The 23,823-nt window shown below is 36.7% G+C and overlaps 1 protein-coding gene across 1 annotated transcript in view; it reads left to right on the forward strand.

The window, feature by feature from the left end:
• Positions 1 to 23,823, forward strand: part of LRRK2 (leucine rich repeat kinase 2) — a 124,585-nt gene that overhangs the window by 16,649 nt on the left and 84,113 nt on the right. The window contains exons 7-13 of the mRNA XM_058426191.1: positions 1,411 to 1,542; positions 7,502 to 7,621; positions 8,897 to 9,039; positions 9,129 to 9,208; positions 10,568 to 10,718; positions 19,676 to 19,804; positions 19,879 to 20,049. Of these exons, the coding sequence (XP_058282174.1) occupies positions 1,411 to 1,542; positions 7,502 to 7,621; positions 8,897 to 9,039; positions 9,129 to 9,208; positions 10,568 to 10,718; positions 19,676 to 19,804; positions 19,879 to 20,049 (926 nt within the window). The remainder of the gene's footprint in view (positions 1 to 1,410; positions 1,543 to 7,501; positions 7,622 to 8,896; positions 9,040 to 9,128; positions 9,209 to 10,567; positions 10,719 to 19,675; positions 19,805 to 19,878; positions 20,050 to 23,823) is intronic.

A 23,823-nucleotide genomic window follows, 5' to 3' on the forward strand; every position in this document is an offset into this window, starting at 1 on the left:
TATGTGTAATTGCATTTATGGTTTCAGATGTGGAAATCACTGTGTCAGTCTGAAGGTGTGAGCCTTCAGTGTAGGCAGAGTAAAAACCCAATGCCCTTGCGAAAGAATGCCTTTTTTTTGGTGATGTTTATAAAATCACAACGTTTTCTTATCCACAGGAAATTAAACACTGGAAAGTGGGTGGGGCTGAACAACAATAGAGAAAGGCCATGCTTTTACATTTCTCTGAGTCATCACTGCCAACAAACTGAATATATTTTTCATTATACTTTTCCCTGGCTATATTTATTCATTTATTTATTTATTTTGGGCTGGCGGTTTTTGGAATCCATTGTTTTCCACCCACATCTGACATAACTCCAGTAAAAATGTGTTGATTCATAATGCAAAAGTCAAAGAAAGTAGCAGCTAAAAATTAAGAAATCAAAAGTTTTTAAAACACTGATTCTAACTGAAAAACATTTGCTTTTGAGTCTTTTAAGTATATTCTGAGTCAAAGCAGTTCATTTCCTTACGTTATTAAATTTTTTTCTATGTTTAAGCATTATAATATACTTTTTGTGAAAACAGTTGACTAGTTTTGGCTGTGCCAAAACAGATACTAAAATGTTTTGCAAACAGCCCTTTTTAAAAAAAAAAAAAAAAAAAAAAGAACAGTTAACATTTGATGCAGAGATACACATATTTTCTCCGTGTAGGTTCACACCTCACTCCATTTATTGATTAATTGCTTTTTCTGGTAGAGTCTTTCTTTCCTTTCTGTTTCACCTGTGCTTGTCCCTAAGACTTATATTTTAATATTATGCCTCCCCTTTTTCCTTCTCCCATCTTTTCTTCCATCTATTTTGGAGCCTTCAGGAAGCTTGATTTTGCTGCCTTGTACGTTGGTTGCCCTTCTGGAATGGAGGAAACAGGTCATAGCTGATTTTAACTGTTCTATCTGGTGACATATTCTTGATTTTCTTTCTTATGGTTGGGGAAAAAAAACAATGCAAAAGTCATTCTCCGATGGGTTTGAGCCTCGTTAAGAAATAGACCCTCCAATTTATTTATTTGAAAACTTATGACCAATACATTACATTTCCAGACTTTCGTTTTCAGTACTTTTCATTTCATTTTCAGTACTAAAAGTACTCTGAATTTTTCATTTTTTTGATCTTAAGGCTTTAAGCCAAGAAACAGGAATAAAGTGAATTTTCCTTAATGCCAAAGATCAGCCCTACACCCCATTATGTTATCAATGAACAGCACAGTAGTTTTTACAGCTCCTTAACAGAACATGATGTTTAAATTTGGAAATGCAGTCATTATGCTGCCGTCTATTTACAGTCTATATAAGACATCTTTGTATGCATATTTGAAAGGAGAACGTGATTGCCTTATTGATAATTATGATCTCTTTAAATTCAGGCAATAATGTGGAAGTCCTCATGAGTGGCAATGTCAGGTGTTATAATATTGTGGTGGAAGCTATGAAAGCATTCCCTATCAGTGAACAAATTCAAGAAGTGAGTTGCTGTTTGCTCCATAGGCTTACATTAGGTGAGTTTCTTAGTTAATATGTCATCACACTCTGTATGATATACATATACATAAAACATATATATGTTGCATAATGATGGATAAGCAGCATATTGACATACTTTGAATGAAAATATTGTAAAATCCCAGAAAAAATAAATTAAAACAAAAAGAAAATACTGTAAATTACCAAACTGTTCTGCTATGCTTAGATGGACTTTTAAGAGGAATGTCAAAAATAGATGCGTAGAATGTAAAAGAAGTATTATCTTAATCTTATTTTTATCGACGTAGTTCTATAGATGAGTTTTTTATTGTTGAGGCTATATTTAAAATATAATTATGTAAGAATTGATACATACAAAAATATGCATAACACATACAATATAAAGCATAATGCAAATAACTCACTATCCAACTGAAAATATTATATATTCCCAGTGGGGGAAGCTACCCTGGGCTTCTTCCTGCCCTTACTTTCTCTATAGAGGTTAACACTATCCAGAATTTTGTGTTTACAAATCTTTTGTTTATAAGTATGATTTACTACATTTTCTTGTTTCTCTAAGCAAAATTGTTAACGTTTGCCTGCTTTTGCTTCATCAAAATGTAATCATACTGTATGTTGTCCTCTGCAATTTTCAAATATCAGTGCTGTGATTGTAAGAGTCAGAAATATTTTTGCATGTGGTTGCATGTAGTATTCTATTATTTGGAAATACCACAATTTATTTTTCCATTTTTCTATCCATGGACATTTGGATTCTTTCTTGTTTTATGCTACTACTATCTGTGTTAAAGCAGATAACTGCTTTAACAGACCATTTCCTTATGTTATTAATTTTTTTTCTACGTTTAAGCATTATAATATACTTTTTGTGAAAACAGTTGATTAGTTTTGGCTGTGCCAAAACAGATACAAAATGTTTTGCAAACACTCTTTTTTTTTAAAAAAAGAAAAAAAAGAACCGTTAACATTTGATGCAGAGATATACATATTTTCTCCATATATAAATAAGGGTTAATATTTTAAAAATATTTATTTGCCATTGGTATGTCCTTCTTTGTGAAATACGCAATCTGCCATTTATCAATATTGTTCACAGGATAGTCTGTCTTTTTAAAACCGATTCATAGATTCTGGATAATAATGTTTTGGTGGTAGGTTATATGTATTGAAAATACCTTCCCTTGACTTGTAGCATGTCTTTTCACCATCTTTATGGCGGCTGTTGTGATATAGTTAAATTTAATAATCAGTTCCTTTGTGATTTACTATTTTTTATGTATCTTGTTTAAGAAATCTTAATCTGTCCTTTCCCTAAGATAATAAATATATTGTATCTTTTATTCCAAATCTTTCTCATTTGTTAAACTGTTGCAGTTTGTTTTTGTGAAGAACCCAATTCCCCCTCTTTTTTTTCAGTGTGGAGAGCTAGTTACCATCACAGCACAATTTATTAGAGGTTCACCTGTTTCCCAGTCGTGTGGTATATATATATGTAAACATATATATTTATGTTTCTGTCCTTGGTGTTCTGTAGCATTAATCTGATTTGTCTGAATCAATATAACACTATTTAAATTAATAGTTCAGTAAGTCCTGATATCTGAAAAGCTAATAGGTCAAGTCACCATACATTCTTTTTTAGGCACAGCTTGCCTTTTTTCCTGGGCCTTTACTATTCCATACAAATTTTAGGATTAACTTGTCCAGTTCCTTGGAAAACACTGTTGAGATTTTGACTGGAATTGCACAAAATATGTGGATCATTTTAAGAAGAACTGACATCTTTACATCATAATTTCTTCTATACATGTCTTGCACATCTTAGTTTTTGCTACATATCTTATTTTTTATTATTATTGTAAATGGTATTTCTTTTTAAATCATATTTTTGAACTGTGTTTTCATAAAGAAATGCAAATGATTTTTTGTATATTGAACTAACCTACCTTCCTAAACTCTTCTGTTAATTCTGACAATTTGTTTCTAAATGCTCTTAAGTTCTCTTCATAGCAATTACATAATTTGTAAATAATGACAGTCTGAGTTCTTCCTTTCTGCTTCTTATATTCTTTATTTCATTTGCTTGTCTTCTTACATGAGCCAGAATTATTAATACAGTGTTAAATAGAATCATTGATAGTAGACATCCTTGTCTTGCTCTTTTTCCTGATTTTAAACAAAATATTTTTAATATTCTCCCATCCAAAATAATGCATCTTACAAGGGTTTAAATTTTTTAAAACAATTTTGTTAAGAAATTTTATTTTATTTCTTCTTTGCTTTTATTTTTACAATGTGGGCTTAAAAATATTAAAATATTTAATTTTATCAAATATACTTAAAATGTAAGTCTTTTTTTTCCTTTTCATTATGTTAAGATGAAGAAATACATCTACAGGTTTTCTAATACTAAGCTACTTTGCACTTCTTGATAAATTTAACTTGGTCATTTATTAGATTTTTAAAAACCCTACTAAAAAATCTTCTCTGTTTATTTTCACATATACCAGCTGAGTTTTGGTAGCTTCTTGTTTTTTCTTTTTTACCCTTTCTTTTTTGTTTAAAAAATCCTTTTATTTATTTAATGATTAATACATGGCTATTTTGTGTTTTGTATCTGATAACTATATATAAAGTTCTGGGGAGTCTAAACCAACTGCTTCTAGGCTGACTGCCTGTCAGTCGCGGAGCCTTGTTTTCTTGTATGGTTGTGAGTTTCTCTTTGATTGAGCATCCTGAGGACTTAAATTAAAGATGCTCTTTCAGAGGTGTTTGCCAGGAGTCAGAGCACAGGACTGACCTGGGAGCAGTTTAGGATATGATCCAGGCTTAATATGGGAGACTCTGAGACCTTACCTTGCAGAGAGTCTGAAACTGGTTTGTTGAATGCAGCGCCAGGATTCATGCTTTCCCACAAGACTGCTCTGGCGTTCAACTCACAGCTCTTGTTTCAGCTTCTTTTTGAACTCCCTGTGCCCCTCAACACACACCTTGGAAATTTCCTTGATATTTTTGTGAGGACAACAATGCGTTTAAAAGCCGAGGTGGGCGGATCACGAAGTCAGGAGATCGAGACCACGGTGAAACCCCGTCTCTACTAAAAATATAAAAAATTAGCCGGGCGTGGGTGGCGGGCGCCTGTAGTCCCAGCTACTCGGAGAGGCTGAGGCAGGAGAAAGGCGTGAACCCGGGAGGCGGAGCTTGCAGTGAGCCGAGATCGCGCCACTGCACTCCAGCCTGGGCCACAGAGCCAGACTCCGTCTCGGGGAAAAAAAAAAAAGTGAGTGTGGTTGCTGAATAATAAGGAGTGATCGTTAACTGTTGGACATTGATTCTGATGACATTTTCTCAAAAGGATAACCAGGAATATTTTGTACAAAATTAGGATTATTATAATAGGCATTTAGTTTTTTATTGTTACAAATTTTGGGGGAAATCATTAATCATTCGAAAAAACTAATTGACATGTCTCCACTGTAGCAACTTGTATTTTCACTTCTAGTATCATGATTATATCCCCTGTGTAATTTGGAAATTGATTTTAGCATTAGGAAATTTCCTAGTTTCAGTTAAAATGAATTTTTTGTAAGTTGAATTCTATTTTACATGCACAACTTTAGTTTATTTCTTTCCTTGATAAGCATTTATTGAATGTTGTTATATGACTAAAACTGTAAGATGATAATGTTTTAATATTTTCACATTTCATAATTTCCAAAGTGTATATATATATATACTCATATACTTCATATATATGAATCTACTTACATACTGTATATATAAATATACATAAATATACACATTGTATATAAATGTATATAAATATATATTTATACATGTATATAAATATACATACAAATGTATATAAATATATATTTATATACAAATGTACATTATATACATTATATATAAATGCATATAAATATACATATTTATATACAATGTATATATATACATTTTTATATATATATAGATATATAGATCTGTACAACTATCTTGGGAGATGGGAAATTGTTATTATTTCCACATTTACAGATGAGGTCCTGTGGTTCATCAATCTTTGTGTTTTATTCAAGATTATGTAAGCAGTAAGGGGTGAAATCAGGCTGAGAACCCAAATTTCTTCATCCCTAAACAAAGTATTTCTTCTAAACATGATATCCGTTTACTAGTTTATCTCTATCAGGTGACCCTTTATTCATTATTTTTCATGAGAAGGTTGTAGTTGTACAAACTGGCTGATATCTGATAATGTTTTAATCTAATTCAAAGTCGATTTCTTAAATCCAGGTGTTAGAGTAGCACACTACTGTACAATTCTCTGTTTCATGTTTTACAATTTACCACAGTCAAGTTACAACTTGCACATGTTACATTAAAATGTGAGTTCACCTTAATTTCTTGAAATGAGCCAGAAGAAGGGGTTTTGTTTTTGTGATTAGGGAAATGCTACTTGACTGCCAAATTGTCTAGAACAGCACATTAAAGGTGCTTGATTTTGTACTGTTAAAATTAAATAAACCATGGCAACTGTCATGTCATAGGTAACTTTTGTATTATTCTGTAACTGTTTTTGAAAATAAAGAGTGATCAAATCGATCTTCAGGTAAAGAATCTTTTTTCTCTTGTTTATCTCTTAGGGAATGATGATTTGTTCCATTTAATGGGTAGAGAATTTATTGTTGCTGTTACTGTTTCAAAAGTAGCTGAATAAAACTCTTAACTTTTTTTCTTCATAGTTAAAATTAAAACCTCAAGTAAATAAATATTTAACGTTTTGCCAAACTATGTAATCTAATTATGGGCTTAATGCATTTAAAGGCTTTGTACAATTTGCTACGTATTTTCACACAAATTACCTGAACATAAGTCTAGTCTTCGTGCTGTTTTCTGAGTCACACAGTGATTCAGTGACAGAACAGCTGTTGGCAGTGGTGTGGGTATAATAGGGAAAAGAGAGTGATGGGGACAACCCAAGTTTAGACAAGCTGGTAAAAGTAGAAGAAAATCTTTTTGAAAATGCTAGTGATCACTAAGGGCTGTGGAGAATGTTTACTTGGTGGATGAATGTGGAAGAGGCAACAGCATGGGAAGGTGTTGGTAAAGGAGCCCCATACTTGCTTAAACTGCCTTTTGATTGTGAGGCCGTTGATGAATATTTAGTTTGGGCTTTAGGTTTTTTATGATACAGGATCTTTTCCATTTCTGGCTTTGTATCTCAGAGATCACTTAGTTAAACTTACAGATGAATAGGAGTTTCAATTCTTTGTTTTAGAAAGAAGCTTGGTAACTGTTAGTGAGTTACAAATAAGCCAAATAGAAGAAGGTACATATTTCTGCAGTATCAGATACAGATTTTCCTCATAAGGATTTAGACTCTTGGATGTCATATTAATTCTCAGAAGAGTGGGTATAAAAAGGTATGGGGCTTCTTCCGGGGGTGGGCTGGAGGTGGTGATATATCTTTTTTTTTTTTTTTCTGAGATCATCATAGACAAGATCAAATAATGGTAAACATGCCAATGAATTTTCTAAGCACTCTTCCTTTAAGTGAAAGAAGAGTGTTTCAGTAAAATGATTTAATATTGGGTCTTCTAAAAGACAGATTTAAGAGTTTTGTCTTTAAAAGGCAGAAAAATTCAGTTGTTTTATACAATGAATATTGTCGTGCCGTGTGTCACAGACATGACGTGAGAGGGAATCAGAGAACATGCAGTTCGTACAACCCAAACTAGTATCATTATTTTTGCTCAATCACTTCCATTGTCTAAGTAAGATAATTAAAGGACAGCATAAAATAAAATTTCAAAACTTTACTCAATCATATTAAGCTATTTTAATTAAAGTAAATGTTTTAATGCCATTGAATATTCATCACCATTCAAAATTATTGATGTAAATAGTTTTATATGTTAAAGGTAATTTAACTTGCATGATGAGAATCCAGCTAATGTTTCACTTAACTTTTAGGTAATTTTTTCAATATCCTGGTATTAAACGAAGTCCATGAGTTTGTGGTGAAAGCTGTGCAGCAGTACCCAGAGAACGCAGCATTACAGATCTCAGCGCTCAGCTGTTTGGCCCTCCTCAGTAAGTAACTTCACTAAAAAGGGGATTCTTACAGAGGCATTTGACATCCAATATGGACATTGTGACAGGAGAATCATATGTACAGATGGAAGCATTCGATGCCTTTTCTGTCCTGTGTAGCACATTTTCCGGTAGAGGATACTTTCAAGGAAACTAACAGTTGTGACAAGTATACACATCTCAATGTAGAGTTTTGCTTTACATCGTTCTTGATTCAGCTTTGTCATTAAACAGCTAATCTGTTTTAAAAACATTTTTATTTGTGGCTGGGCATGGTGGCTCTCAGCACTTTGGGAGGCCAAGGTGGGTTGATCACAAGGTCAGGAGTTCGAGACCAGCCTGGCCAACATGGTGAAACCCCATCTCTACTAAAAATATAAAAATTAGTCTCGCATGGTGGTGGGCACCTGTAATCCCAGCTGCTCGGGTGGCTGAGGCAGGAGAATCGCTTGAAACCGGAGGGTAGAAGTTGCAGTGAGCTGAGATTCTGCCACTGCACTCCAGCCTGGGCAACAAGAACAAAACTCCATCTCAAAAAAAATAGTTTATTTGTATTTTAAATTCTGGTGTACACGTGCAGGATGTGCAGGTTTTTTACATAGGTAGACGTGTGCCATGGTGGTTTGCTATACCTATTAACCCATCACCTAGGTATTAAGCCCAGCATCCATTAGCTATTTTTCCTAATGCTCTCCCTTCTCCAGTCCCATCCCCCAACAGGCCCCAGTGTGTATTGTTCCTCTCCCTGTGTTCATGTGTTCTCATTGTTCAGCTCCCATTTATGAGTGAGAACATGCAGTGTGTGGTTTTCTCTTCATGTGTTAGTTATCTGAGGATAATGGTTTCCAGCACCATCCGTGTCCCTACAAAGGCCATGATATCATTCCTTTTTATGGCTGCATAGTATTCCGTGGTGTATATGTACCACATTTTCTTTATCCAGTCTATCATTGATGGGCTTTTGGGTTGATTCAATGTCTTTGCTATTGTGAACAGTGCTGTGATGAACTAATCTTTTCAACTAATCCTCCTCTCATCTATTAGGTATTTTTTTTTTGGTACCTTCTTCCTTGTTTTATTTATTTATCTGGATAGGATGGTAGCATTATGAGATGTATAATATATTAAAAATTATCTTTATAATTGACCAAGGCTTTTACTAAAGCACACCTCATTCTGTTGGTAATATTTCAAAATATGGACTTAGAGTTGGTCAAACTATTAAGTAGATAATATATATATAATGTTTTTATTTATTTTTCAATTTTTTTCAAGCTGAGACTATTTTCTTAAATCAAGATTTAGAGGAAAAGAATGAGAATCAAGAGAATGATGATGAGGGTGAAGAAGATAAATTGTTTTGGCTGGAAGCCTGTTACAAAGCATTAACATGGCATAGAAAGAACAAGCACGTGCAGGTAGAACTCTCATAAATGTTAGAGTTATTCAAAATTATGTTTCCAATCATTTATATTTTGACAGGTTTCTTTTTTCTCCCCTAATCCAGGAGGCCGCGTGCTGGGCACTAAATAATCTCCTTATGTACCAAAACAGTTTACATGAGAAGATTGGAGATGAAGATGGCCAGTTAGTAGTTTTGATTTTATATGATAGAAAATTTCAGTTATATTTTAAATCAATACCTATAAAATACCTTAACCATAACTTTTGTTAGAAATATTTTTGATATAGGCATTTAGTTTTAGATGTTGCTGCAAAATAGTAGTAGGTACGTAGTATCTTGATCTCATTACCTTCAGGAGTTAGAAAAGGTGGAATGAGAGTTATTACTGAGAGATCTGGAATCAAGGGTCATTTGGTAATTCATGAATCATGGAGAAAGAATCTTTCTATTTTCTGGCTGATCGTTTTAAAATGCCATATTAATTCATCTTGGGTGATAGAAATTGCAGAGCCATCTGTGATCTTTTCTTCATGGTGACTAGCCAGCAGGTTGTCAATATCAGAAATTAGATTTGGTTAGAGAACTTCCTATGATGAGTTCCCATCTGATGTGACAGAGTTGACCTGTCTTCTTTCGAGAGGGTTATTTGAAGCTGTCATCTCTGGATAACTCTTTCGATAGGAGTGCCATTCAAACATCGTAAGACCGGCACTCTCTCCCAAAGATACAAGCTGTAGCAAGGAGTTTTGTGCATATCAAGTTTGTTTCATATCCGTGAGCCTTTGTGTTTTATGGCAACTGATTGATTATACTTGTGCTATTTGCAGTGGGTATCGTCTGGGTTTTAAATTGTGAATGACTTATTTTGGAAACAAATAGTAGTATTCTATGTCTGAAATCTTGACAGTCTATTTGTTTAATTATCTATTGCTGATAAGAAGGGAATTAATAACACAGATGCTACTTAATTAAATATTTTCATTTTGACAAGAAACAGTAATTCTTTTGAAAACTATGCTAAATTGGCATCTTAATAATCTCATGTTGAGCAAGGCTTTTGGAGATTAGGGTAAGGGAGATTCATGTTGCAGTTTGTAAATTTCAGTTCATAGGATACCTATTTTTCAATATCCATAAGATAACTTTAAATATATTATTAAAACAAAGAAAATATATTTATGTTGTACATCTTTAAAACCTACCTTGCTTCTTTACAATTTTTAATTTTTCCTCTCATTTCTGTTCTCTTCTTCTCCTCACTTTACCTTTTCCCTCAGTGTCTCTTTACATATCTGCTGAGCTTTTTTATTTCTCTCTGCTGCGTGTTGGCTTTTGAAAAAGCATAAAAATAGTAATTTGTTAGTATTTAATTAATTCGAGTCTTAAAAAATGAGCTATAATTCACTCTTGTAAGTGGAGGTGGCGTAAAATATTGTTTATATGCTCTTAATTGTTCTTATAGATATTTGATAATGGCAAGTAAGAATTTGAGATAGTTATTTAAAAGATTACTACTAACATTTTGTTTGAATTTTTGAAAGTTTCCCAGCTCATAGGGAAGTGATGCTCTCCATGCTGATGCATTCTTCATCAAAGGAAGTTTTCCAGGCATCTGCGAATGCATTGTCAACTCTCTTAGAACAAAATGGTAAGCAGTGGACCATATCGTCAAATAAAGGGAAACACATTTTTGTGGCATTTTTAATTATAGAAGCTATATATTGTGAAAAATTTACATAATTTATAAAGCTATATATTGTGAAAGATATCTCTATGTGTAGAGATATATTGACATATGGATTATGAATATATAGGTAAAAGGATGAAGAATAAAATAAACATTTGTTGTATATTTTTCCAGACTTCTATGTGTAAACTCACACATGACATATACAAAATTGTATGTATTTTGTAGAAATGGGATCATATTATACTCCTTTATAACCAAATTGTATTTATTCTCTTTTTTATGTTGATACATGTGTATTCTCACATTATCATTTTATTTTTAATTTTTTAAATTAATTTTTGTTTTTAGATATGGTCTCACTCTGTCACCTAGGCTGGAGTGCAGTAGCATGATCATGGCTCGCTATAACCTCAAACTTTTGGACTCAGGTGATCCTCCCACCTCAGCCTCCTGAGTAGCTGGGACTACAGGCATGCACTGCCATGCCTCGCTAATTTTTTGCAGAGATGGTGTTTTGCCATGTTGCCCAGGCTGGTCTTGAATTCCTGGGCTCAAGCAATCGATCTGCCTTGGCCTCCCAAGTGCTGGGATTACAGGCATGAACCACTGTGCCCGGCCCCAATTGTCATTTTTAATAGCTGTGTAGTTTTTCAGTGCTTGCCTGTATTCTATTTTATGAACCAATTTCTTACTGATGAAGTTTTAGTTTGTGTCCAGTGGGATGTTTCTGGAACTCATAGTAAACACCAATGATCACTTTCCTCCTCTGTTTTCCTTTATATATGGTTCCTATTATTTTCTTGGGAAAATTCATAGAAATGCAACTGGGTAGAGAGCTAGTCACCATTTTAAAATCTGGTAAAATTGTCTATTATAAATTTTTGCACTATACTTTTTTAAAAAATGGTTCTTTACATGTAATTCTTCTAAGTCTTTTTTTTATTATACTTTAGGTTTTAGGGTACATGTGCACAATGTGCAGGTTTGTTACATATGTATCCATGTGCCATGTTGTTTTGCTGCACCCATTAACTCATCATTTAGCATTAGGTATATCTCCTAATGCTGTCCCTCCCCCCTCCCCCAACCCCACAACAGTCCCCGGAGTGTGATGTTCCCCTTCCTGTGTCCATGAGTTCTCATTGTTCAATTCCCACCTATGAGTGAGAACATGCGGTGTTTGGTTTTTTGTCCTTGCGATAGTTTACTGAGAATGATGTTTTCCAGTTTCATCCATGTCCCTACAAAGGACATGAACTCATCATGTTTTATGGCTGCATAGTATTCCATGGTGTATATGTGCCACATTTTCTTAATCCAGTCTATCGTTGTTAGACATTTGGGTTGGTTCCAAGTCTTTGCTATTGTGCGTAGTGCCGCAATAAACATACGTGTGCATGTGTCTTTATAGCAGCATGATTTATAGTCCTTTGGGTATATGCCCAGTAATGGGATGGCTGGGTCAAATGGTATTTCTAGTTCGAGATCCCTGAGGAATCACCACACTGACTTCCACAATGGTTGAACTAGTTTACAGTCCCACCAACAGTGTAAAAGTGTTCCTATTTCTCCACATCCTCTCCAGCACCTATTGTTTCCTGATTTTTGAATGATGGCCATTCTAACTGGTGTGAGATGGTATCTCACTGTGGTTTTGATTTGCATTTCTCTGATGGCCAGTGATGATGAGCATTTCTTCATGTGTTTTTTGGCTGCATAAATGTCTTCTTTGAGAAGTGTCTGTTCATGTCCTCTGCCCACTTTTTGATGGGGTTGTTTGTTTTTTTCTTGTAAATTTGTTTGAGTTCATTGTAGATTCTGGATATTAGCCCTTTGTCAGATGAGTAGGTTGCAAAAATTTTCTCCCATTCTGTAGGTTGCCTGTTCACTCTGATGATAGTTTCTTTTGCTGTGCAGAAGCTCTTTAGTTTAATGAGATCCCATTTGTCGATTTTTGCTTTTGTTGCCATTGCTTTTGGTGTTTTAGACATGAAGTCCTTGCCCACGCCTATGTCCTGAATGGTATTGCCTAGGTTTTCTTGTAGGATTTTAATGGTTTTAGGTCTAACATATAAGTCTTTAATCCATCTTGAATTAATTTTTGTATAAGGTGTAAGGAAGGGATCCAGTTTCAGCTTTCTATATATGGCTAGCCAGTTTTCCCAGCACCATTTATTAAATAGGGAATCCTTTCCCCATTTCTTGTTTTTGTCAGGTTTGTCAAAGATCAGATAGTTGTAGCTATGCGGCATCATTTCTGAGGGCTCTGTTCTGTTCCATTGATCTATGTCTCTGTTGTGGTACCAGTACCATGCTGTTTTGGTTACTGTAGCCTTGTAGTATAGTTTAAAGTCAGGTAGCGTGATGCCTCCAGCTTTGTTCTTTTGGCTTAGGATTGACTTGGCGATGCGGGCTCTTTTTTGGTTCCATATGAACTTTAAAGTAGTTTTTTCCAATTCTGTGAAGAAAGTCATTGGTAGCTTGATGGGGATGGCATTGAATCTATAAATGACCTTGGGCAGTATGGCCATTTTCACAATATTGATTCTTCCAACCCATGAGCATGGAATGTTCTTCCATTTGTTTGTATCCTCTTTTATTTCATTGAGCAGTGGTTTGTAGTTCTCCTTGAAGAGGTCCTTCACATCCCTTGTAAGTTGGATTCCTAGGTATTTTATTCTCTTTGAAGCAATTGTGAATGGGAGTTCACTCATGATTTGGCTCTCTGTTTGTCTGTTATTGGTGTACAAGAATGCTTGTGATTTTTGTACATTAATTTTGTATCCTGAGACTTTGCTGAAGTTGCTAATCAGCTTAAGGAGATTTTGGGCTGAGACAATGGGGTTTTCTAGATATACAATCATGTCATCTGCAAACAGGGACAATTTGACTTCCTCTTTTCCTAGTTGAATACCCTTTATTTCCTTCTCCTGCCTGATTGCTCTGGCCAGAACTTCCAGCACTATGTTGAATAGGAGCGGTGAGAGAGGGCATCCCTGTCTTGTGCCAGTTTTCAGAGGGAATGCTTCCAGTTTTTGCCCATTCAGTATGATATTGGCTGTGGGTTTGTCATAGATAGCTCTTATTATTTTGAGATACGTCCCATCAATACCTAATTTATTGAGAGTTTTTAGCATGAAGGGTTGTTGAATTTTGTGAAAGGCCTTTTCTGCATCTATTGAGATAACCATGTGGTTTTTGTCTTTGGTTCTGTTTATATGCCGGATTACATTTATTAATTTGAGTATGTTGAACCAGCCTTGCATCCCAGGGATGAAGCCCACTTGATCATGGTGGATAAGCTTTTTGATGTGCTGCTGGATTCGGTTTGCCAGTATTTTATTGAGGATTTTTGCATCAATGTTCATCAAGGATATTGGTCTGAAATTCTCTTTTTTGGTTATGTCTCTGCCAGGTTTTGGTATCAGGACGATGCTGGCTTCATAAAATGTGTTAGGGAGGATTCCCTCTTTTTCTATCGATTGGAATAGTTTCAGAAGGAATGGTACCAGTTCCTCCTTGTACCTCTGGTAGAATTCAGCTGTGAATCCGTCAGGTCCTGGACTCTTTTTGGTTGGTAAGCTATTGATTATTGCCACAATTTCAGAACCTGTTATTGGTCTATTCAGAGATTCAGTTTCTTCCTGGTTTAGTCTTGGGAGGGTGTATTTGTCGAGGAATTTATCCATTTCTTCTAGATTTTCTAGTTTATTTGCATAGAGGTGTTTGTAGTATTCTCTGATGGTAGATTGTATTTCTGTGGGATCGGTGGTGATATCCCCTTTTTCGTTTTTTATTGCATCTATTTGATTCTTCTCTCTTTTCTTCTTTATTAGTCTTGCTAGCGGTCCATCAATTTTGTTGATCTTTTCAAAAAACCAGCTCCTGGATTCATTAATTTTTTGAAGGGTTTTTTGTGTCTGTATTTCCTTCAGTTCTGCTCTGATTTTAGTTATTTCTAGCCTTCTGCTAGCTTTTGAATGTGTTTGCTCTTGCTTTTCTAGTTCTTTTAATTGTGATGTTAGGGTGTCAATTTTGGATCTTTCCTGCTTTCTCTTGTGGGCATTTAGTGCTATAAATTTCCCTCTACACACTGCTTTGAATGTGTCCCAGAGATTCTGGTATGTTGTATCCTTGTTCTCGTTGGTTTCAAAGAACATCTTTATTTCTGCCTTCATTTCATTATGTACCCAATAGTCATTCAGGAGCAGGTTGTTCAGTTTCCATGTAGTTGAGCAGTTTTGAGTGAGTTTCTTAATCCTGAGTTCTAGTTTGATTGCACTGTGGTTTGAGAGACAGTTTGTTATAATTTCTGTTCTTTTACATTTGCTGAGGAGAGCTTTACTTCCAACTATGTGGTCAATTTTGGAATAGGTGTGGTGTGGTGCTGAAAAAAATGTATATTCTGTTGACTTGGGGTGGAGAGTTCTGTAGATGTCTATTAGGTCCACTTTATGTAGAGCTGAGTTCAATTCCTGGATATCCTTGTTAACTTTCTGTCTCGTTGATCTGTCTAATGTTGACAGTGGGGTGTTAAAATCTCCCATTATTATTGTGTGGGAGTTTAAGTCCCTTTGTAGGTCACTGAGGACTTGCTTTATGAATCTGGGTGCTCCTGTGTTGGGTGCATATATATTTAGGATAGTTAGCTCTTCTTGTTGAATTGATCCCTTTACCATTATGTAATGGCCTTCTTTGTCTCTTTTGATCTTTGTTGGTTTAAAGTCTATTTTATCAGAGACTAGGATTGCAACCCCTGCCTTTTTTTGTTTTCCAGTTGCTTGATAGATCTTCCTCCATCCCTTTATTTGGAGTCTATGTGTGTCTCTGCACGTGAGATGGGTTTCCTGAATACAGCACACTGATGGGTCCTGACTCCTTATCCAGTTTGCCAGTCTGTGTCTTTTGATTGGAGCATTTAGCCCATTTACATTTAACGTTAATATTGTTATGTGTGAATCTGATCCTGTCATTATGATGTTAGTTGGTTATTTTGCTCGTTAGTTGCTATAGTTTCTTCCTAGCCTCGATGGTCTTTACAATTTGGCATGTTTTTGCAGTGGCTGGAACCGGTTGTTCCTTTCCATGTTTAGTGCTTCCTTCAGGAGCTCTTTTAGGGCAGGCCTGGTGGTGACAAAATCACTCAGCGTTTGCTTGTCTGTAAAGTATTTTATTTCTCCTTCACTTATGAAGCTTAGTTTGGCGGGATAGCAAATTCTGGGTTGAAAATTCTTTTCTTTAAGAATGTTGAATATCGGCCCCCACTCTCTTCTGGCTTGTAGAGTTTCTGCTGAGAGATCAGCTGTTAGTCTGATGGGCTTCCCTTTGTGGGTAACCCGACCTTTCTCTCTGGCTGCCCTTAACATTTTTTCCTTCATTTCAACTTTGGTGAATCTGACAATTATGTGTCTTGGAGTTGCCCTTCTCGAGGAGCATCTTTGTGGCGTTCTCTGTATTTCCTGAATCTGAATGCTGGCCTGCCTTGCTAGATTGGGGAAGTTCTCCTGGATAATATCTTGCAGAGTGTTTTCCAACTTGGTTCCATTCTCCCCATCATTTTCAGGTACACCAATCAGACGTAGGTTTGGTCTTTTCACATAGTCCCAAATTTCTCGGAGGCTTTGTTCATTTCTTTTTATTCTTTTTTCTCTAAACTTCCCTTCTCTCTTCATTTCATTCATTTCATCTTCCATCAGCGATACCCTTTCTTCCAGTTGATCGCATCTGCTGCTGAGGCTTCTGCAATCTTCGCGTAGTTCTCGAAACTTGGCTTTCAGCTCCATCAGCTCCTTTAAGCCCTTCTCTCCATTGGTTATTCTAGTTATCCATTCTTCTAATATTTTTTCAAAGTTTTTAACTTCTTTGCTATTGTTTTGAATTTCCTCTCATAGCTCAGAGTAGTTTGATCGTCTGAAGCCTTCTTCTCTCAACTCATCAAAGTCATCCTCCATCCAGCTTTGTTCCGTTGCTGGTGAGGAACTGCGTTCCTTTGGAGGAGGAGAGGTGCTCTGTTTTTTAGAGTTTCCAGTTTTTTTGTTCTGTTTTTTCCCCATCTTTGTGGTTTTATCTACTTTTCGTCTTTGATGATGGTGAAGTACAGATGGGTTTTTGGTGTGGATGTCCTTTCTGTTTGTTAGTTGTCCTTCTACCAGACAGGACCCTCAGCTGCAGGTCTGTTGGAGTTTACTAGAGGTCCACTCCAGACCCTGTTTGGCTGGGTGTCAGCAGCGGTGGCTGCAGAACAGCGGATTTTCGTGAGACCACAAATTCAGCTGTCTGATAGTTCGTCTGAAAGTTTTGTCTCAGAGGAGTACCCGGTTGAATGAGGTGTCAGTCTGTCCCTACTGGGGGGGTGCCTCCCAGTTAGGCTGCTCAGGGGTGAGGGACCCACTTTAGGAGGCAGTCTGTCCGTTCTCAGATCTCCAGCTGCGTGCTGGGAGAACCACTACTCTCTTCAAAGCTGTCAGTCAGACAGGGACCTTTAAGTCTGTGGAGGTTCTTGCTGAGTTTTTGTTTGTCTGTGCCCTGCCCCCAGAGGTGGAGCCTATAGAGGCAGGCAGGCCTCCTTGAGCTGTGGTGGGCTCCACCCAGTTCGAGCTTCCTGGCTGCTTTGTTTACCTAAGCAAGCCTGGGCAATGGCGGGCGCCCCTCCCCCAGCCTCACTGCCGCCTTGCAGCTTGATCTCAGACTGCTGTGCTAGCAATCAAGGAGACTCCGTGGGCACAGGACCCTCCGAACCAGGTGCGGGACACAATCTCCTAGTGTGCCGTTTTCCAGGCCCATTGGAAAAGCGCAGTATTGGGGTGGGACTGACCTGATATTCCAGGTGCCGTCTGTTTCCCCTTTCTTTGACTAGGAAAGGGAACTCCCTGACCCCTTGCGCTTCCCGAGTGAGGTAATGCCTCGCCCTGCTTCGGCTCGCGCACAGTGCGCTTCACCGACTGTCCTGCACCCACTGTTAGGCACTCCCTAGTGAGATGAACCCGGTACCTCAAGCAGAAATGCAGAAATCATCCGTCTTCTGTGTCGCTGGGGCTGGGAGCTGGAGACCGGAGCTGTTCCTATTCGGCCATCTTGGCTCCACCCTCAAGGAACTCAACTTCTATCCTCGTGGAAGAGGACAGGATGAAAGGGGACAACAATGTGTTTTATAACTGCTTTTCATAATGTGCCTCAGGCTAGGCTGATTAAACCAAGATAGGATTGATTAAAAGTAATCTTAGGGAAAGGGAAGGATTTTGTGCAGGTATGGAACTCCCAGTTACTCTGGATTAATTCATCTAGGCATAAATTTTAGAATCTGTATAGTGGAGGTTATGAACTAAATCTGGCCTGCCAACATATTTTATTTGTCCAGTTCAGGGTTTTGTTTTGTTTTGTTTTTTTGAGACAGGGTCTCACTCTGTTGCCCAGGCTGTAGTGCAGTGGCGCAGTCTCAGCTCACAGCACCCTCCATCTCCTGGGTTCAAGTGATTCTCCTGCCTCAGCCTCCCTAGTAGCTAGGACTACAGGTGTGCACCACCATGCTCGGCTAATGTTTGTATTTTTAGCTGAGATGGGGTTTCGCCATGTTGGCCAGGCTAGTCTCAAACTCCTGACCTCAAGTGATTTGCTCACCTCGGACTCCCAAAGTGTTGGGATTACAGGCATGAGCCACTGCGCCCAGCCTTCAGTTCAGTGTTTAAAGGTTTTTAATTTGAATGATGTACTTTCTGCACATTTGCATGACCTGCTCTGCTATAGCATTCACTTGTTTTCAGGGACCTCTGCTCTAGAGGCAGGTAGATCACTTGTCCCTCAGACATACATAAATTAAGGCTACTTTGCTTGTCAAATATTAGTATTTGTAGATACTCAGAATCCTAAGAGTTCGAAGTAATAATTTTAATGTTTAGATGAGTTAAGTTAATTTAAAATTTTTTTGAGATGTGGTCTCACTCTGTGGCCCAGGCTAGAGTGCAGTGGCACAATCTCGGTTCACTGCAACCTCTGCCTCCTGGGCCCATCCTCCTGGGTGGGCTCAAGTGATCCACCTCAGCCTCCTGAGTAGCTGGGACTACAGGTGCATGCATGGGTAATTTTAAAATATTTTTTATAGAGGCAAGATTTTGCCATATTGTGCAGGCTGGTCTCAAATTCCTGGGCTCAAGCAATCCCAGAGTGCTGAGATTATAGGTGTGAGTCACGGTGCCTGGCCAATTTTATTAATATGTAGTATTAGAGATAATAAAACATTAAAAAGTTAAGATGATCCTTGGTGGGTTTACCCAACCAAAATAATACTAAAGTCAAAAGCCCAATCTTTCATTAAAACATCACATGAGTGAAGAGGACAGACTCTGGGGATGTGCTTAAGGTGGTTCTAAAAAAGTAATGGTGTTCTTTATAAATAACTTATTATTAGAATGTAATCCTCAGAGGGCCCTCAGCGCTTCTCAAATACACTCAACATAAATGAAATCTAGAAGTCCACACTAGCCTTTTTGAGGTAAACCTTTCAGAAGACAGCACAAAAAGTTGGGGGATATGCTAGGCTCTCTAGAGAACCTGCTGTTCAGTATTATAATAAAAATTTTTACTCTATTGACCTGTTTGGATGTGTAGTTCTGCTGATCCAACTGCTTTAATCCTGTTTAATATCTGGGTTTCATCCTATAACTATGGCTTTAGACAAGCATCTTTGAAAACCAAATTTGAGGGGATTAGTTCTTTTTCCTGCTTTGCTACTGAATGGTTTGTTAACTAGCATTTTATTCTTTGTACCTGCTATATTTCTTAGTCATGAGAGAGAGAGGGAGTATTTATTTACAGGATAAATACTTTAAAGCACCAACTCAATATATCTATAGTTGAATGAACATCCTAGGTATTGTTTCGTATACAAACTCTCTCTGCTTTATACTCTTTATTCTTTTTGCCTACAATTGCTTATTTTATTATTTTTTTCTTATACTTTTAGGGATTTCAGACAATCTTAGCAATCCTCAAATTGTCAGCATCTTTTTCTAAGCTGCTGGTGCATCATTCATTTGACTTATTAATATTCCATCAAATGTCTTCCGATATCATGGAACAAAAGGATAAACAGGTATGGTGTTTTTCACTTGCATCCTAAATGTTATGTATTTATCTGACTCTAATTCTCATTTCCACTCTTTTTAGTTTCTAAACCTCTGTTGTAAGTGTTTTGCAAAAGTAGCTATGGATGATGACTTAAAAAATGTGATGCTAGAGAGAGCATGTGATCAGAATAACAGCATCATGGTTGAATGCTTGCTTCTGTTGGGAGCAGATGCCAATCAAACAAAGGAGGGATCTTCTTTAATTTGTCAGGTAAATATTCAAGGCCTCACTTGTGTCTTTGCTCATTATTCTTATAGAACGTAAGTAAGAGCCCTGCCATTGTGTGTCTGTTACTTACATCATATTATTCTTCACTACAGAAATTTACCAGTTTATTGCAACTGTTTGTGTCTTGTAGTAGATTTATAGAATTCCAGAAGTAATAGGGTCCTTTAGGTGTTATCCAGTCCAATCTTTCATTTCATCTGTTTACTTACCTTGTTAAGTTGATAAATAACTTTTCAAATGTGTCCCTTAGTAGGCATCTCTACAGCTTATTCTCCAGATACACTCCACATAACACATAGTTCTAATGTTTTGATAATTTTTTAACCATTTTTTTTCCATGGTTTTAGTTTCTCTGCCTAGAAAGTTCTCCCCTGAGGGCTACCACACATGGCTATGCAGGCTGTGGATGGCACACTTTTGTCGGTGCCATTCACACTGACATGAGTTGCTGTTGGCCAAAGTTGTGTAACACTGGTCTTTCTTTCCTTCTCTCTTCCCTCCTGAACCATGTAAACACATATCTATCTGATTGTTCTGCTCTCCCTTCAAAATATAATTCAAATTATCTTTCTTTAAAGCCCTCCTCATACCTCCAAACCTCCAAACCAAATTAAGATTTACTTCTTTTGTCAGTCCATGAAAATATATACATATCTCTTGTATATTTGGTGAGTTGTGTGAAAATAACAATGTACAGTGTTCATCTTTGTATCATTCAGAATATCTAGCTCATTGCTTTACATACAGTGTGTATTCAATAAATACTAAGTTCATTGCTTATATTTCAGATTTGTATTATTTGTATAAGTGTTAGAGTTTATACTAGCGTTTAGGTAGCACTATATCTATTTTCTAGAAATTTAATATTTCTAACAAAGCAATTATGTAGTGATTTAATACACATTATTAAATAATCAGTAAAGTACTATGTTTGCCAATAATTTACTTTTTAAACCTTACTATATTTAATATCCCACTTGCCTATGTATTGAAATCAATTTGTTGACTGTTAAGATTAAGTTAATACTAATTAGTAATCAACATAAAAAGAAACAGAATTTGTAACCCATTTTCATGCACCATTACATTGATGCATTAAAATCACATAAACAATCTAATTATTTAAATTTAGTCAAATTTCTTTTAAGCAAGCAACAATTAAAATAGTAGCTCCACTTTATTAAAGATAATTACATTTTTCCATCAATAATTTAATACATTTTTACTGTGCATCTTTTGCATGCAGATTATTGCATTAATGTTAATTGAAAATACCAAAGAACTAAAAAGAAACTTCCCTTTCTAAGTCCACATTAAGGAAACAACATATCTAAAAGCACCTGATACAACTGCACTACATCCGCACAGGAAATCATTTCTGCTGTTCTTTCAATTTATCCAAATCTTTCTACACAACAGGGTTTTTACTTTATTCCTCTTTCCACATTCTTTTGGACTTCATATGCTTAGTTTTATCTTTTCTTTTTAAAACAAAATCTTAAATCCAAGGATTATGTATTAGATTTAAAGAATTTATCCCAGTTGTTAGAGGTTATTTATATCTAGCAAACAATAACTGCTGATTAAATCTTGTGGATGAATTTATCATATGTACCTTATTTGTGCCAGAGCGAAATAAGGTAATCAGGACTATTTATTCATTTACCAAGAGGTTGCATATTGAAGGACTATCTAGAGCAAGGGTGGAGTTGTGTTAGACTTTCTGCAGAGAGTTTGATAATGGAATGTACATGATTGGTAGAGAAGAATATAGAAGGTTAATACTGGGTATGCAAATGCATGGATAAAAACCTCAAGGTAAAACTCATCAAATCACAGTGGAAAAAGTATAGTGAAGTCTGAATAAAAATAATAAGAGGCCGGGCATAACATCTGTAATCCCAACACTTCGGGATGTTGAGATGGGAGGATTACTTGAGTCAGGAGTTCGAGACCAACTTGGGAAACATAGTGAGACTCCATTCCTACAAAACAAACCAACAAGCAAAAAACCACGTATGATGGCACACGCTTGTAGTCCTAGCTTCATGCAAAGTGGCTCATGCCTGTAATCCCAGGGCTTTGGGAAGTCAAGGCGGGAGGATCATTTGAGTCCAAGAGTTCAAGACCAGCCTGGGCAACATAGTTAGACCCTCATGTCTACAAAAAGTAAAAAAATTAGCTGGGTATGGTGGTACCTGCTTATAGTCCCAGCTACTTGGGATTCTGAGGTGGGAGGATGACTTGAGCCTGGGAGGTTCAAGGTTGAGGCTGCAGTTAGCTGAGATTGCACCATTGCACTCCAGCCTAGGCAACAGAGCCAGACCCTGTCAAAATGAAATGAAATGAAATAAAATAAAATATAAAATAAAATAAAATATGGCTGAGGTGGGAGGATCACTTGAGCCTAGGAGGTCAAGGCTGCAGGAGCTAAGATTGCGCCACTGTACAGCAGCCTTGGTGACAGAGCGAGACTCTGTCTCAAAACCAACTGGTCGGGCACGGTGGCTCACCCCTGTAATCCCAGCACTTTGGGAGGCCGAGGTGGGTGGATCATGAGGTCAGGAGATCGAGACCATCCTGGCTAACCCAGTGAAACCCCGTTTCTACTAAAAAAATTACAAAAAATTAGCCGGGTGTGGTGGCGGGCGCCTGTAGTCCCAGCTACTTGGGAGGCTGAGGCAGGAGAATGGCGTGAACCCGGGAGGTGGAGCTTGCAGTGAGCCGAGATTGCACCACTGCACTCCAGCCTGGGCGACAGAGCAAGACTCCATCTCAAAAAAAAAAAAAAACAAAAAAACAAAAAAACCAACCAACCAACAAAACAAACAAACAAACAGAAAACGAACAAAACCAAACCCTTCTACCATGCTCATTACCACCTGGGCACTGCTCCAAATACTTTACACAATTTAATCCTTACGACAACCTATGAAAAAGTCCAGTAGGTTCTAATGTTATTCCCATTGTGCAAGTAAGAAGCTGAGGCACTGAGGGATTAAGTAACTTGCCTAAGAACAAGCTCCTGGTAAACAGTGCAAAATCTGCCTCCACAGTGCCTGCTTTAATTTCTTGGCTACACCGTGGATTCATGGTAGTGGTAGCAGTGGTGTTCATTTACTCTAAAATAACAGTTTGAATAATTTGGTTTTGATAATGCACTGCATTTATTATAAATTAGATGATCAGAGAAAGATTGCAGGGATAAGAAATTATGCTTTTGATAATCTTTAGTTATATTCTGAATTTTCTTCATTATTATTTAAATATAAAACTAAATATCTGTGAGCAGTAGTATTTTCCTGTCATGAAGTTGAAATTAGTTTCATAAATATGTGTGAATATTCTAAAGAGAATGACTCTGTAGGATTTAAAGAAATTAATTCTTATTTTTGTGGCATTTATTTCTTTTCTCAGATTCACTTTCTTATATATCTCTCTCTTCATGGCACCATATGCCTAAAGTCAGCTTGGATAGTTTGGATCCTCCAAGGAAAATTCCTTCCACAAACATGTGCAGAGCACAGTGCTAGATAATTAATAGAGAATATAAAATGGGTTTCCTGTTTCGAGATAGTTTATAGGTCTGTATGTGTAGGGCATTGACAAGAGAGTAAAACATAAATCACCTTAGTACAAAGTAAGGAATGAATGGTATATCTTAGAGAAAAAAAGTTACTGGGCTATAAGAGAAGGCATTTGTGAGTTTTTCCCTCCCTCCCCCCTTCCCTTCCCTTCCCTTCCCTTCCCTTCCCT

Source organism: Hylobates moloch, unplaced genomic scaffold (assembly GCF_009828535.3).
Source record: "Hylobates moloch isolate HMO894 unplaced genomic scaffold, HMol_V3 SCAFFOLD_13, whole genome shotgun sequence".
Classification (NCBI taxonomy): domain Eukaryota; kingdom Metazoa; phylum Chordata; class Mammalia; order Primates; family Hylobatidae; genus Hylobates; species Hylobates moloch.